The 14,130-nt window shown below is 40.5% G+C and overlaps 1 protein-coding gene across 11 annotated transcripts in view; it reads right to left on the bottom strand.

The window, feature by feature from the left end:
• Positions 1–5,868: 5,868 nt before the first annotated feature.
• Chd9 (chromodomain helicase DNA binding protein 9) overlaps positions 5,869–14,130 on the bottom strand; it is a 185,841-nt gene continuing 177,579 nt past the window's right edge. For all 11 annotated transcript variants that reach the window (XM_036188234.1, XM_036188233.1, XM_036188236.1 and 8 more), the window contains 2 exons: positions 11,911–12,015; positions 5,869–9,290 (listed from right to left, as the gene is read on the bottom strand). In XM_036188234.1, coding sequence (XP_036044127.1) covers positions 8,421–9,290; positions 11,911–12,015 — 975 coding nt within the window. In that variant the 3' untranslated portion in view covers positions 5,869–8,420. The remainder of the gene's footprint in view (positions 9,291–11,910; positions 12,016–14,130) is intronic.

The following is a 14,130-nucleotide window of genomic DNA, read 5'->3' as shown; positions in this document are numbered from 1 at the left end:
TATATACGCGACACACACAAACAAAATGCCTAACCACTGCAGAGGGTGGTGGCACAGGACTTTACACCCCATTACTTAGCAGCACGGACGGGCTACCTGGGGAAGTGGTTTCAAAAGCCACCAGAGCCAGCAGAAAATGATTGAAACAGCTGCACACTGAACAGAAAGAGGCTGGGACCAACAGGGACCAGGTTGGGCAGTTTGGAGGAAGGACAAAGGGGAAGAGTAATGAAAGAGATGTCTTGATGGGGGGCTGGGGTCAGGGAGAAACCTGGTGCCAGGGAAACTCTAGGAATCCACAAGGATGACCTCAGCTAAGACTCTTAGCAAATGGAGAGGGTGCCTGAACCTGACTTCTCCTGTAATTGGTGACTAACCTAATTGTCATCAGAGAGCCTTCATCCAGGAACTGATTGAAACAGATGCAGAGATCCACAGCCAAGCACTGGGCAAGCTCTGGGAGTCCTGATGAAGAGAGGGAGGAGGGATTGTATGAATAAAGTGTGTGTGTGTGGGGTGTGTGTGTGTGTGTGTGTGTGTGTGTGTGTGTGTGTGTGTGAAGGTCATGACAGGGAAATCCACAAAGACAGCTGACCTGAGCTTGTGGAAGCACATGGACTCTTGACTCTGGACTGACAGGGAGCCTACCTACATGAGACTGACCTAGGCTCTCTGCATGTGTGTGACAGTTGTGTAGCTTGGTCAGTTTGTGGATCTCCTAGCAGTGGAATCAGGACCTGTCCCTGGTACTTGAGCTGGTTTTTGGGAACCTGTTTCCTATGCTGGGTTGCTTCACCCAGCCTTGATGCAGGGGGAGGAGCTTGGTCCTGCCTAAACTGGATGTGCCATCTTTATTGACTCCTATGGGATAAGTCCTCCAAGGTAGAGGAGGAGTGGATGGGGAGTGATGGGAGGTTGGGGAAGGAACAGGAGGAGAGGAGGGAGGGGAAACTCTGGTTGGAATGTAAAATAAATGAAAAAACTTAATATAAAAATAAATAAATTTAAAAAATAAAATAAAGAGACTTAGCTGGTCAGTGGTGGCACATGCCATTAATACCAGTACTCAGGAGGCTGAGGCAGGTGGATCGAGGCCAGCCTGGTCTACAGAGTGATTCTGGACTACACAGATAAACTCTGTCTCAAAAAACCAAGATACATAGATAGATGATAGATAGATAGATAGATAGATAGATGATAGATAGATAGATAGATAGATAGATAGATAGATAGATAGATGGTCTTGATGGCAGAGGACACACTTAGCATGTGCAAAGCTCTTCATTTCACCCCCAACAACTAAGCACCGCATACCAAAAAGGCAAATGGTGAAAAACAGCTACCACTTACATAACACTACACAGAACCTGGACAGTGAACCCATAGCAGAAGAAATAAACTTTTATTACTACTAATCAACAAATTTTACCTAGTGAAAAGGATTTCCAAAAATGAGGGATAAAATGGGAGACCGAGGCTGGAGGATTACTGTGAGTTTGAAAGCAGCCTGGGCTATATACATTCTTTATATCAAGCCAGCTAGTACCACACAGCAAGATCCTGTCTCAAAAAACAAACAAATAAACAACAACAAATCCCCCCAAACAAGTAGACACTATTTAACTATAAGGCACTGGGCATGTAGCTCAGTAGTAGAGTGACTGCTTAGGATGTACAAAGTCCTGGCTTTGAGCCCTATCACCATAAAAACAAAACACCCACAAATCAAAACCAAAAAGCACAAGAGAGTAACAAAGCCTTAAATACTGAACTATTGACACATTATGGTTAACTAGCCCAATACTGAAAACTCATTTTAAATGTTCAATAAGTAGGCATTAGATGAATGCGATACCGTAAAGGAAGTAAGTAGGTTGCAGGGAGATGTGGTTCAATTGGTAGAATACTCCCCTGGCACACAAGAACATCTCTGTGTTCAGTTCAGATAATAGCAGTTGTAGTGTCACATGCCTATAATTCCTGCACTTGGTAGGTGAGGGGTAAGGAGGTTCAGAAGTTCAAGTTTATCCCTGGCAGTGTAGTAAGTTCCAGACTAGCCTGGGCTACTTGAGACCTTGTCTTTAAAGGGCAGAAATAAGCTGGTTGCAAAACAGTTTGTACAGTTTACCTGCCTTCTCTTCTCCACAGAGGTTTCCTAGTGAGATCTGAGCTTGCTTTACCCAGCAGGGCTGCATTAGAGGATAGCTTGACCATGTGCATGGTCACCAGGTAATCGGAAGGGTCTGCACTGTACTTCTGAAGAGACAGAAGGGGCCGGTTATCCTGTGTTTCTATTTCTCTCCCCTCTATCTATCTAAATATTTCTCCCTCCTCCCTCCTCAAGAGTGCCCTGGGGAAAAAGTGGGAGCAGGTCTCCCACATCCCTCCATAATAAGGTGGGACCCACTCAGCTACCAATCAACCCTACTCTAATTACCGTATTTAATATACACAGAAAGTGAAGGCTAGCAGTCACCCTAAATATGAAGGTCATTCAGGACCAGGCATCTTTGCAAGTCTGAGCACTCTGGGTGATTACTTTATGCTTCTGCCTCTTCCCCCAGGTTTTCTAATATGCAGTCTTAGTTTTCATTAAGGAAAAGAACAATTTAAAGAAAATAAAAATATTGATTTTTACCTATGAATTAGGCAGTTTGTTAACAAAAACACTACAGTTTTGTTAAGAAATTAGGCTAAATGGATTTTTAAAAAAGATTTAATTATTTATTTATGTGTGTGAGTGTTCTGTCTTCCTGGACATCTTCATGACAGAAGAGGGCATCAGATCCCATTGTAAATGGTTCTGAGCTACCATGTGGGTGCTGGGAATTGAACTCAGGACCTCTAGAAGAGCAACCAGTGCTCTTAACCACTGAGCCATCTCTCCAGCCCCTAAACGGATATTTCTAATGACAGTGAAAATTATGAGTGGTACTTTCTCTATGGACTTGGCAATGTAAACTAGGATTCTTAAACATAGAGGAAGCAGAAAGTATGCTCAGTGTAGCTCAGTGGCAGAGCACTTGCCTAGAATGTGCAAGGCCCTGGGTTCAACTCTCAGGCCCTCAAGTAACAGAAAAAGGAAGAACATTCAGTGCTAGAAACTAAGTGAAGTATTAGGGACAAGTGCAAACAAGCACAAAAAGCTAATGCTCATTTTGAGTGCACGGGCTTCATATCTACACGGTAAGGTTCTTGACAGAGATCTGTACTTTACAAACAGTACACTAATAGTATGTACTATAATTTAGAATGAGAGTGTATGCTTTTTCTCTAATGCCACAAAGTGGAAGTCTTTTTTTCATATACATATATATGTATATATTATTATTGTTATTATTATTATTAAGGATTTTCTATTCATTTTACATACCAACCAGATTCCCTGGTCCTCCCACCTCCCACCCCTGAGCCTCCCCCCCCAAACCCAATCCCCCATTCCCACCTCCTCCAAGGCAAGGTTTCCCATGGAGAGTCAGCAGAGCCTGATACATTCAGTTGAGGCAGGTTGAAGCCCCTCTTCCCTGCAACAAAGCTGCACAAAGTCTCACCATAGGCACTAGGTTCCAAAAAGCTGGGTCATGCACTAGAGACAGGTCCAGATCCCACTGCCTGGGGGCCCCCTAAACAGTTCAAGCTAATCAACTGTCTCGCTCATTGTCTCTGTACTTTTTCCAATCATGGTCTTGATATCTCTTCCTCACAGAATCCCTCCTCTCATCAATTGGGCTCCTGGAGCTCTGCCTGGGACCTGGCCATGGATCTCTGCATCTGCTTCCATCAGTAACTGGATGAGAGTTCTATGATGACAGGGTATTCAGCCATCCGATCACCACAGTATGCCAGCTCAGGCACCCTCTCCAATATTGCCAGTAGTCTAAGGTGGGGTCATCCTTGTGGATTCCTGGGAACCTCCCTAGCACTCGGCTTCTCCCTATTCCCATGGTTTCTTTATTTATCATGGTATCTTTTTCTTTGCCCTCCCACTCTATTCCCGTTCCAGCTCAAACCTCCCGCTCCCCTAAGCTCTCATTCTCCATCCCTTGCCCTCCATTACCCACTTTTCACCCCCAGTTTGCTCATGTAGATCTCATTCATTTCTCCATCACTGGGCAATCCATGCATCCTTCCTGTGGAGCAAGGGGGACATTCCTACACTGTTGGTGGGAATGCAAACTTGTACAGACACTTTGGAAATCAGCATGACAGTTTCTCAGAAAATTGGGAATCATTCTTCCTCAAGACCCAGCTATACCACTCTTGGGCATATACCCAAGGAATGCTCAATTGTACCACAAGGACACATGCTCAACTATGTTCACAGCAGCATTATTTGTAATAGCCAGAACCTGGAAACAACCTAGATGCCCCTCACCTGAAGAATGGATAAAGAAAATGTGGTATATATACACAATGGAGTTACTCAGCAGAGAAAAACAATGACATTATGAGGTTTGCAGGCAAATGGATACAACTAGAAAATATCATCCTGAGGTAACCCAGACTCAGAAGGACACATATGGTATGTACTTACTTATAAGCGGATACTAGATGTAAAGCAAAGGGTAACCAGACTGCAACCCACAGCTCCATGGAGGCTAACTAGTAACAAAGTGGAAGTCTTCAGAGAAATTCACTCTTCATGGTTGAGGCTGGAAGCAAAATTGCCTCAAGGTGCTGGCAATGTGTCCTAACTGCTCCTCACCTCTTCTGGTTCCTAGCTGTGGTCCCAGTGGGTGTTCTTTGGCTAGTAGTCGCTAAATCACCCCCACCACGGCCTCTCAGAGGGGCCATCTTCCATGGCTGTCTTTGTCATATCCTCTTCTCAAAAGGACACCCTAAACCAGTATTACTGCTATCTAATCACAATTACCTTTTCTTCACAAAATCTGAAATACGTCACTTCATATACATATACACACAATATGTGTTTTCTTAAAAGCACCCATCTCAGCCACAACTGTGCCTGCAGCCATGTAGTGACTGCTCCTCTGGGTGAAAACTAAATGAAGTAGCTGGCTTATGTGTTCTGTGCTATGGAATACAAAGTTAGTACAGCTCTAGGTGTTCAGGGTAATGAAGGCACAAGACCCTCCACAATGAGAGAAGCTGTTTGTTAAATGTTTCCAACACACTGCCAAAACTGGCATGAAGTCAGAAAAAATTCTTATGTCCAAGGGCTAATTATTGATTCCCAAAATGAACTCCTTTAAGAGGCGAGATTAGTGGGTCAGTGGTGGCGCACGCCTTTAATCCCAGCACTCAGGAGATGGAGGCAGGCGGATCTCTGTGAGTTCAAGGCCAGCCTGGTTTACAGAGTGAGTTCCAGAACAGCTACACAGAGAAACCCCTGGGGGTGGGTGGAGAAAGAGGTGAGGTTTGTCCTTCTAGTCCCTTTGGAAGTTTTAGGGATGCAAGGGGGAAAAAAAGAAAACACAAGTTTGGTGTAGTGTGGAAGTTGCTATCTAGACATGGGCTTTCACACTTAAGGCTCCTAAAGAGCTATTTCCTTTTTTTTTTTGAGCTGAGGATCGAACCCAGGGCCTTGCGTTTGCTAGGCAAACACTCTACCACTGTGCTAAATCCCCAACCCAAGAGCTATTTCCTTTTTACGCAGACATCAATATCAATGAACTGAAAATGAAAATCTGACATTTAAGATGCTAAAATTCCAAACCTGTGTACATCATTGAACACTAAGTTTGAGGCCAGCCTGGGTGACAAAGGCCTAATAAAAATATACAAATCAAAAGCATTTCTGCCAAAGTATACATTTCTTCTAAAGTATTTTCAAAGATTTATAACATGGTGAGATAAATTATATATAGAACTTAAGTGAAAAATTACTGTCATGTATGGAGGCTGACATCATGGGTAGTCAAAGAATATGTTTAATAAAAAATAATTAAACTTCCATTTGCTCTATAGAACATCATAGAAAGTAATTTAATAAATTACAAATGACTTTTTAAGACGTTTGCTCAACTACGGAAAGCAAATTTAGACTACACAAAACACAACTGGTAAATATTGCAAATGTCCAAAAGAAAAATTGGACTAAGACTTGAATCATGAAACCTGAAACAAGGGCTAAAATACAAGGCAACACCAGCTATAATTTTTTCAGTAACTACCAACACATACTGGGATATCCTTTCAACTGCAGCTTTAGTATTAATGTAATTCCATCGACTCTTCTTATAACCCTTAACTTTCCATTTCCATATCTGCATGTTTGTCTTAGCTGGCACCTGGACAACTTTCCCCCAATCAATCTACAAAGAAACTTGAAACCCAAGAGAATGTTTAAAGTTAATACTAGTCTTAATGCTTTGAAAACTGTAACTGCCTTATTACATATAGAAAGAGAATCACTAGGATGTTACCCAAACTTATTAGACCACAATTAGGAAAATACTTTATCTCATAGATTTTGCTATAAATTAGATTTTAATGAAAGATCTAAGTTTTTTAACCCCATTTTTTCTTTGAATTGGGAATGACAGGAATAAAGATCATATGGGTAGACCTAGAGGAAGGAGGGGAGATGGGTGGTGCTGAAACACTCCACTGGCAAACCAAGGTAACTGTCTGAAAAACTTTGGCTATCTCACAGGTGTGTTCTAGTTAAACAAAAGTGCAATACTGCAAAGGGAACACACTGAATATGCACTATATCATTTTCATGATGAAGAATTACTACCCACTGCTCCTGGATGGGCATTACAGTGACTATTGCTAAAACATTGCAGAAAGAACTATCAATTCAAAGGACTATTTTGAGAAAATACAAAATTAATAATACAATCCCAATGGAACTTACATAATTTGGTAAATACATATAACATTGTCTAATAATGGGTTACATTTTTACATACAGAAACATAATTTACTGGTAAAGGTCTTGGGAAACCCAGTACAATCACTTAGTCCATGATAAACAACAGCTCTATTAAAACACACTGGAAGTCAGTTTTCCTATAGGAGAGAACTGGGGTACTCCTCTGAAATTTGCCACCTTGCAAACCTTACCATGATTTACTTAGACACCAGGCAAATGCTAATATTTATCTCTCCTTAGAATGTCTAAGTCCATTCTAATTGTTTCTGATGTTTATAAAGGTAAACCTTGGACCTCTACCATGTCAGAATGATAGCAGCTTTAGCAGGAGAAATGATATCACAAATCAAATACCAGACAAATTGTACATGATAAAGGATTGTAAGAAACAGAACAGAAGCCTTGGACTTCATAGGTATAGTTTGTACATCTTTTTGAGATTAGTCAAAGTGCATTTTCAAAGTGAGCAGCTCAGCATTTATTATAAACTGATAGCCCAACACTGATTCTGGGTAACATGCTGTCTTCTTACTCCTAGAAACTCAATTAATTCAAACTATCTGCATATTACTTGACTACTATGACCTGCTATTTTGGAATATTTCCAGGACATAAGACACAAACAGAAACCTATACGAATAAAGCAAACAAACACTTTCTTGTACATGAAGGGTGCTCTATTGAAAGTTCTCAGTGGTGTTTCATGAGTTTGCCTTTCTGAACCCTGGAAACAAGACATTATTCATCTGAGACATAATTATTGTAATAGGAGGCCAAACTTCGAAAAGTTTTAATGTATGTGTACAGGGTGCCAAAGCCATATGACACAAGATTATTTTATGACTTCATTTTTACCGAATTCTGAGTTAAGCACAGTAAAATGAAAGTCATATTCCTTGCCAGATTGACATGATATATATAGGATGTGTTTAAAAACCCCTGAAAACAAGTACAGAATTAGAAACGAATGTAAACTTCCTAAACTAACTCAGCTGAGGTAACAGGTAGCCAGATAAACTGGCTGATTGGGAAACTTATTTCTTCTTTAAAACATACTTGTACCTGAATTGGAAACATCAGCAGTGCATCACAACACTAGAGCATTTCTATGTAATTAAAGCAATGGATGGTGATGTGGAGTCTACAGCTTTCATGACATTCATTAGCTGCCCAAATTATTGCTGAGTTTTGATCTGTAAATTATAGGTGTCAAGGAGGCTGTAAAACTATATTCAAATTAAATCAGTAATATGCATAAAGTATTCTGTGTTCACTGCAAATATATTAAATATACAACTCTTATTGAGCATTACTTTCATAAAATTAACCCCCAACAAAATTATAATGCCTTTTGTTGTAACTTTATATGTGTATGTATCTGATAGTACATCCGAGTTCAGAAACTTATGGGTCTTAAGAAACAGGACATGCAAAACGTCTCTGAAAGCAGTTTGCACTTCTAAACAAACAACTGAAATGTTCTGTAAGTAAGTTATTAATGCACTCAACACCGGGATATTTACAGTTAGTAATTAAAGAAAAGGTAAAATCAGTTTAGGATGAAGTGCAGAGTCCCCAATCAATCTTCATTGCTTGAGTCTGAATCCTCAGATGATGATGATGTGCTATCAGACCCGGAAGAAGCTTTCTCTGAACCCTCATCTGTGCTGTTTTCATTGAGAGGACTGGGCTCAGTTTCCCCTTTCTCTTCCTGATCTCTAACTCTGGAGTCTTCTTCCTTTATTTCTACCGACTTGGATGAACTTAAGTCACTAATTTTGCTTTTCTGTGTATCAAAAGTATTGGACTGAGACAAGGTTGGAATATGAAGATTAAGGCCTGGAGTGAGCAGCATCCCTGGGTAAAGTATGTTAGACAGCAATAGTGGGTTAAGAGCTATGGGCTTGGCAGCTGCAGCTGGACTCAATGCAGCCGTGGAGGAAGTTGAAGGAGAACCTGATACACAGCTTTCTCCTCCATTCTCTGAACTTTGGCTCTCTGTCCTTTCTTTTTTTCCTTCTAGCTCCTTAGAGTCATTTCCTTTTTTTTCTTCGGCCCCAGATTCTGCAGTCTTTGACAGGAGTCCTCCCATGCCCAGCAGATTTGGTAATCCAGCCATTCCTGACAGTAGCATGGGGAACATAGCAGCCATGTTTTTAGTTTCTCCTCCAGAAGAAAGACCAGCAGGCATGCCCATTAAGCCTGCAGTCACTTGCAGTGACTGCAGGCTCTGCAGATTTTGTTGTAAGGCCTGGAGAGCTGTGAGGTCCACCCCTGGAAGTAATCCATTGGCCGACAAAGGATTGCCTGGCACACTGCTGGCTGGGGCAGGGGCTGCTGCTGGAGCCTTGGCAATTCCACTTTTAGGCCTTCTCCCCCGCCTGCTTACTTCCTCTCTCACAACAGGACCAGTGAGGATACGGTCATACATACTTTCTGGAAGAAACCCCTAGAGAAAACACATACTCATTAATAACAGCTACAAGAAGATAAAGCCAGCTTATCAAATAGCCTATTAAGAGGTAGTATTCATAAACTTATTCTGTATTGATATGAAATAATTATGAAAGACACAACTTTAAGTTGTGGCTTCAATCAGCTATCCCCTCGCCCCATTTTTTAAATCATTAGAAAGAGGCATTTACTTTTCTTTATACGGTAAAGCTTAAGTTTGTAGGACAGAAAATGTAAGAACCAAAGAAATGTTATCAAGCATTTTTCATAGCCCTTTCTTGGTGCACATGAGCACCTGTCCAGGTCTTTGGGATCTGAGAAAGCAATACAGGAAGCACAGGGGAAATAAGCAAAGGGTTAGGGTTAAATTGAGAAGCTTCAAACCAATTCTGACGGTCACTCTAGGATTAAGGTAAACACAGCTAAGACACAAAAGGTAGATCAAAGGGAAAAGGCATTATTATTCATTATTGTCTGGATACTATGGGGGCTTCAATGACTGTGTATACATCTATCACTTGTAAATGTTTGATAGGCAGGAGGCATCATGAACTTATATTATATTCAAAAGAGCTTGTTCTATATTTGATGTATAACCACATATTGATGATGAGCAGTTAAAAAAAAAAGAAGGAAGAAAGATGCGAACAGTAGTGGCCCCTGCTGAAAGACAGTGTCCAAGTACAGGACAAATGGCCATCGGTGTTGCTTTCATGTAATTATCCTATGATTTCCTAGGATACAAAACTCTTCCAAGTTTTATTTTATAACCTCCACAACAGCACTGTCCAGCAGAAATGCAATGCAAGTCACATAGGTAGTTAAATTTTCTAGTGGCCAAATAAATTTTTATAATGTAGGCCAATGAAATAAAACACGGCATAAATATTTTTACTTCATGTATAAAAGTTGAGATATGTTTTATCATTTCTAAACTAAGCTTCCACATTCCCCCAAAGTGAGTATTTTAGACCCAGCACACTGTGAGCCACGTGCTTAGTGGCCAGTCTGTGGGGGTACAAATGGAGGCAGCAGGTTATGGAGAGATCTTTGGGACTACTTCTTGTTGGTTTAATTGGTCAACTTTGTTTGATCTTTAAAAGCATTATGGAGCTGGGCAGTGGTGGCACACGCCTTTAATCGTGGCACTCGGGAGGCAGAGCCAGGCGGATCTTTGTGAGTAGCCAGCATGGACTACAGAGTGAGATCCAGGAAAGGTACAAAGCTACACAGAGACACCCTGTCTCAAAAAACAAAACAAAACAAAACAAAACAACAAAAAACATGGCTCACTGCAGAACATACAATAATAAATACGAAGAGAACAAAACCATGTTTCTCCCACCACACAGCCACAGTGCGGCTAACATTGAGAGTGTACAATGCACATTTGCTTTCAGACTTAGGACTCTCCCTACTCCTTTCCAAACCAAAAACATAGTTACACTGAATTTAGTTTCATAGCTTACTTTTCTACTTGAACATCTATAAAAATAACTCAGTTAGGCTTTAATAGCCCAAGATCTTAACTATTAAGACACTTAGTATATTGTTAATATTTCAATATTTTCTCTCTCAGCACTAGACTTTTTTTTTTTTTTAAGTTATTTTTGAGCTAAGGTTTTTCTATGTAGCCTTGGCTATCCTGGAACTCACTCTGTAGACCAGGCTGGCTTGAACTCATAAAGATCCACCTGTCTCTGCCTCTGCCTAAAGAGCACTGGGATTAAAGGCGTGTGCCACCACCTCCCAGCTCAGACATTCTTCTAAATCACAATTTTTAAGTAGTTGCATAGAATTCCAATATATACATAGCCCATTGGTTTATTATCCATTTTTTGTTTGTTTGTTTTTTGAGACAGGGTTTCTCTGTGTAGCTTTGGAGCCTGTCTTGGAACTTGTCTGTAAACCAGGCTGGCCTTGAATTCACAGAGATCCATCTGTCCCTACCTCCTGAGTGCTGGGATTAAAGGCATGCACCACCATTGCCCAGGCTTATCCATTGTTTTACCGTTATGCCACAATGAATCCAGGATGTTGCACATATCTGTAATCCCAGTACTCAGAAAGCTGAGGCAGAACTGTAGTTCAAAGCCAGTCTGGGGGGCTGGAGAGATGGCTCAGTGGTTAAGAGCACTGACTGCTCTACCAGAGGTCCTGAATTCAATTCCCAGCAACCACATGGTGGCTTACAACCATCTGTAATAAGATCTGGGGCCCTCTTCTGGCCTGCAGACATACATGCAGGCAGAACACTGTATATATAATAAATAAATAAATCTTAAAAAAAAAAAAAAAAAGCCAGTCTGGATTACCTACAGAGATCTTGTCCACGATGAATATTATTATATAATTTTTTTTTGCATACCTACTTGATTATTCTTTGTGGCACAATCCAAATAATGTTTGCAATTTTTAAAAAAAGTGTGTATGGGGGGGGGATCTCTGGTTCTACATTCTACCCTATTATCAATTACACATTTTGAAAAATGAAAACTGTGAACTGAAAGCTATTACCACATGTTCATCAAATTCTTATTCTGAAAAGGATGTTTAACCTGAGACATAATCAAGTGGCTCTAATCTCTAAAATGGCGTATTTGTAAGATACTCACAGACTGCTTAACAACATCTCCCCATTCAGGAGCTACTCCATATTCTGAATTTTCTTTCAAGAATCTACATAAATCTTTCAAAGGGGGAGCAAATGCACCTCCAACCTGTAAACAAACAGACAGAGATAGTTAGACAGTTAACACTATTAAGTGTGAAGTTATTTATTTGATTTGATATAGAATTTCTTTAAAATATGTATTTTTGAACACCCTTCAACAATCTGTGTAATTACATAAGAAAGGAACACTCCAATCTACACAGACGACTGAAATACTATATAAACACATTAGCTTTTGTCCTCTGGTTATCTTGAACTGTCAACTTGGTAGATACAATCTAGAACTACTGACAAAGAAAATCTCTCCTGAAGAACTGCCTAGGTCAGATTGGCTTATGGGCATGTCCATGGAGGATTGTCTTGATTGCTAGTTAATGCAGGAGGGTCCATCCCACTGTCCATGGCGCCATTCCCTACACAGGCGGTCCAGAACTGTATAAAAAGCTAGCTGAGCACAAGCCTTCAAGTAAGTTAGTGAGCAGGGACTGAAGCGTCAGAAGCACCCTCCACGGCTCCTCCTGGGGCTCCTCGGCCAGGATGACTCTGTGGAACAGCAAGCAGCCCTGCCTTCGTGTCCTTGCTTGGGTTTCTGCCACAACTTCGCTTGACGATAAACCTACAGCCGGAAATCAAATGCTTCCTCCCCTCAGTTGCCTTTGGTCACAGTATCTGTCACAGTGACAGGAATGAACTGAAATAGAAATAATGTAAATCTTAAATGTTTTAAGTGGAATAACTGGAGTAGGAATGAAGACCTACTATTTATGGCGCACTTAAAAGGCAAGACAGGGGGTTGGGGATTTAGCTCAGTGGTAGAGCGCTTGCCTAGCAAGCACAAAGCCCTGGGTTCAGTCCTCAGCTCTGGCCAACAACAACAACAACAAAAAACATACAAAAAACTGGAGCTGGAGAGACAGCTCAGTGGTTAAGAGCACTGACTGTTCTTCCAGAGGACCTGAGTTCAATTCCCAGCAACCACATGGTGGCTCACAACCACTTGTAATGAGATCTGGTGCCCTCTTCTGGCCTGCAGGGACACATGCAGGCAGAATACTGTATACAAAGTAAGTAAATAAATCTTATAAAAAAAAAAGGCAAGACCAGGCAGTCTGGCCGACCTTCAAGTACCCCTTTTGGAGTCAGATTAACCAGCTGTGGGAACTCAGGTAAACCAGTAAGTCTCTTTTGTGATCTATAAAAAGGGGTGACAATAATATTTCCTTCCAAGTGTCTGATGAAGATAAAATAAGACAATTTAAGTGTTTTACAATATCTTGCTTAATAATATGCCAAATACTGGGCTAAGATCATTGCATTTACTTGAGTTCTCAGACATCTTTTTGGGATAGTATTTGAGATAGTATTTCTACTTTCAAAACAAAGGACGTGAGCATCAGAGCAGTTATAGTTAACTTTATAAAGCCATCTAATAATGTCAAGAGTTAGGAGTCAAACCTAGGTCTCAGAATTCCATGCTTTTATTTATTCGTTATATATATTAACTAAATATATGCTATTAAATTATAAGTATCTTTTGTATATGATAAATTCAAGATTCAAATTAGTAATATTTACATCAATGATTCTGACCTTTCAATTTAATGTCTCTTTGCCATCTAAAAGCTGTTTGAGAAGTTCCTTCTTCCACACCCCACTGAAAACATATGCATTATATCTTTTTATCTTGAGTCATATTGGGGACTGAATTAGGGCCTGTGAAAGCTATATAAGCATTCTATCACTAGCTATACCCTCAACTGATAAATATATATTTTTATCTTGGCAGGATGTACATTCATTTATTATAGTCAGTGTATCACTCATACCAATAAGCATTCTCATCTAAACTTCCTCATAGTCTCCAGTCTCTGATTTCTGATGCACTCTGCTCTTCATTAAGTTTTAGGTCAAAGTGGATTTACAACCTGGAATTCAATCTCCAGAAGGCTAATGCAGAAAGAATACCCCAAGTTTGAGGCCAGTCCAGCCTACACAGTGAGTTCCAGGTCAGCCTGAGCTAGAGTGAGACCCTGTTTTAAACAAAACAAAAAATAACACAGCATAACATAACCTCCTCCCCTACAACTAAGTAGATCTATTAAGAAGATTCTTTTTTTTAAGTAATTCGTCAACCTAACCCTTATCTTAGAGTCAAGACAAG

The sequence above is a fragment of the Onychomys torridus genome, chromosome 5 (assembly GCF_903995425.1).
Source record: "Onychomys torridus chromosome 5, mOncTor1.1, whole genome shotgun sequence".
Classification (NCBI taxonomy): domain Eukaryota; kingdom Metazoa; phylum Chordata; class Mammalia; order Rodentia; family Cricetidae; genus Onychomys; species Onychomys torridus.
This window is presented reverse-complemented; position numbering and strand designations above follow the sequence as displayed.